The 1969-nt window shown below is 65.4% G+C and overlaps 1 protein-coding gene across 1 annotated transcript; it reads right to left on the bottom strand.

Annotated features, from left to right (window-relative positions):
• Window positions 1–773: 773 nt before the first annotated feature.
• LOC107199618 (small conductance calcium-activated potassium channel protein 3-like) lies at window positions 774–1962 on the bottom strand. Its single transcript, XM_015616934.1, has 2 exons — window positions 1218–1962; window positions 774–1139 (listed from the first exon to the last, which is right to left on the bottom strand). Exons 1-2 carry the CDS (start codon window positions 1917–1919, stop codon window positions 774–776), a joined length of 1068 nt encoding a protein of 355 aa, XP_015472420.1. The 5' UTR covers window positions 1920–1962.
• Between the last annotated feature and the right edge of the window lie 7 nt (window positions 1963–1969).

Genomic DNA, 1969 nt, shown 5'->3' on the forward strand with positions numbered 1-1969 from the left:
GACACGTCCTGGCTATGGTGACACATCCTGGCTATGGGGACATGTCCTGTCCTGGCCATGGTGACACGTCCTGTCCATGGGGACATGTCCTGTCCATGGGGACACGTTCTGGCCATGGTGACACGTCCTGTCTGTTGGGGACACATCCTGGCTATGGGGACACGTCCTGGCCATGGGGATGTGTCCTGTCCTGTCCATGGGGACACGTCCTGGCCATGGGGACTCATCCTGGCTATGGGGACACGTTCTGGCTATGGGGACATGTACTGGCTATGGGGACACGTCCTGTCCTGGCCATGGGGACACGTTCTGGCCATGGGGACGTGTCCTGTCCTGTCCATGGGGACACGTTCTGTCCATGGGGACACATCCTGGCCATGGGGACACGTCCTGGCCATGGGGACGTGTCCTGTCCTGTCCATGGGGACACGTTCTGGCCATGGTGACACGTCCTGTCCATGGGACACGTCCTGTCTGTTGGGGACATGTCCTGTTCTGGCCATGGGGACACATCCTGGCCATGGGGACACGTCCTGGCCATGGGGACACGTCCTGGCCATGGGGACATGTCCTGGCCATGGGGACACGTCCTGTCTGTTGGGGACATGTCCTGTCCTGGCTATGGTGACACGTCCTGGCCATGGGGACACATCCTGGCCATGGGGACATGCACTGTCCATGGTGACACGTCCTGTCCTGTCCATGGTGACACGTCCTGCCAGCGGTGACCACAGGTCCGTGTCGCTGCCGGGGGGGCGTTGGGGACACTCGTGTCACTGCTGCGGGGCCGTGCCCGTGTCCCGCCCGTGTCCCGCCACACCGCGACCCCCGCTCCGCGTCCCCGTGTCCTGCCCACGGAACCGCGTCCCGCCCCCCTCGCTGCGGCCACCGGGACACCGCNTTTTCAATCTAAACCCATTTCTCCCCAAGAACACATGGCGTTTTTTCCCTTTCCATCCCCCCCGGCACTCCCCAGGCCCAGACACCGCACACAGAGCTCTCCTGGGTCCATTTCCCTTTTCCACTCCCGTTTCTCGCCCCACCTGGATCTCCCTGGCGTGGTACATCACGATGAGCCCCAGCAGGATCAGCGTCGACAGGCTGATCAAACACTTGAGCGCAAACGAATACGACGATTCCTACGGGCACACCGCATCGGCCGTCAGCCCCGCGGGGACCCCCGCAGCCCCCCGAGCCCCTCCCGAGCCCCCCCAAACCTTGGTGTAGACCCCCCAGGAGAGCTCGGTCTCGGTGACCATCACCACGATGCCGAACATGCCGAAGATGAGCGCGTAATCGCTCAGGCGTTTGCGCTTCTCGAAGAGCGCGCGGCGGTGGCCCAGCTTGTAGCCGATGTTCTGGTTCCTCCGCGGTTCCCCCGCCCGCTCCTCCGCCGCCTCCCGTGCCGGGGGGAGCGCGGTGGGAGCGGGAGCGGGGTCGGTCCCCACGGGATGCTCGGGTTGGGACACCACCACCTGCAGAGCGGGGCTGGGGCGCGGCGGTGGCGGCGTTGGGCCGTCCGGCGGCTGCGGGGTGCGGCTGGAGGAGCTCAGGGGGACGCGGGGACGTGTCACCCCCCCATTGTGGCGACAGCTGCTCATGGCTCTGCTGGGGACAGCGCCGGGAGATCCCGCATGGCTCAGCCCAGAGGGGGTGACCTGCAGGACAGGGGACACGCGCGGGGGACAAAGAGTGGGTGGCCGGGATGGGGATGGGGGTGGTGTGAAGGGATTTGGGTGGTGGTTCCTGGAGAGGTGAGGTGGCCTCGGTGGGGGGGGTGGTGTGTCCTGGATGTGGGGACACGTTCTGTCCTGGACATGGGGACATGTCCTGGCCATGGGGACACGTCCTGTCCTGGACATGGGGACACATCCTGGCCATGGGGACATGTCCTGGCCATGGGGACACATCCTGGCCATGGGGACATGTCCTGGCCATGGGGACACATCCTGTCCTGGCCATGGGGACA

This window comes from Parus major, unplaced genomic scaffold (genome assembly GCF_001522545.3).
Source record: "Parus major isolate Abel unplaced genomic scaffold, Parus_major1.1 Scaffold1406, whole genome shotgun sequence".
NCBI classification, from domain to species: Eukaryota; Metazoa; Chordata; class Aves; order Passeriformes; family Paridae; genus Parus; species Parus major.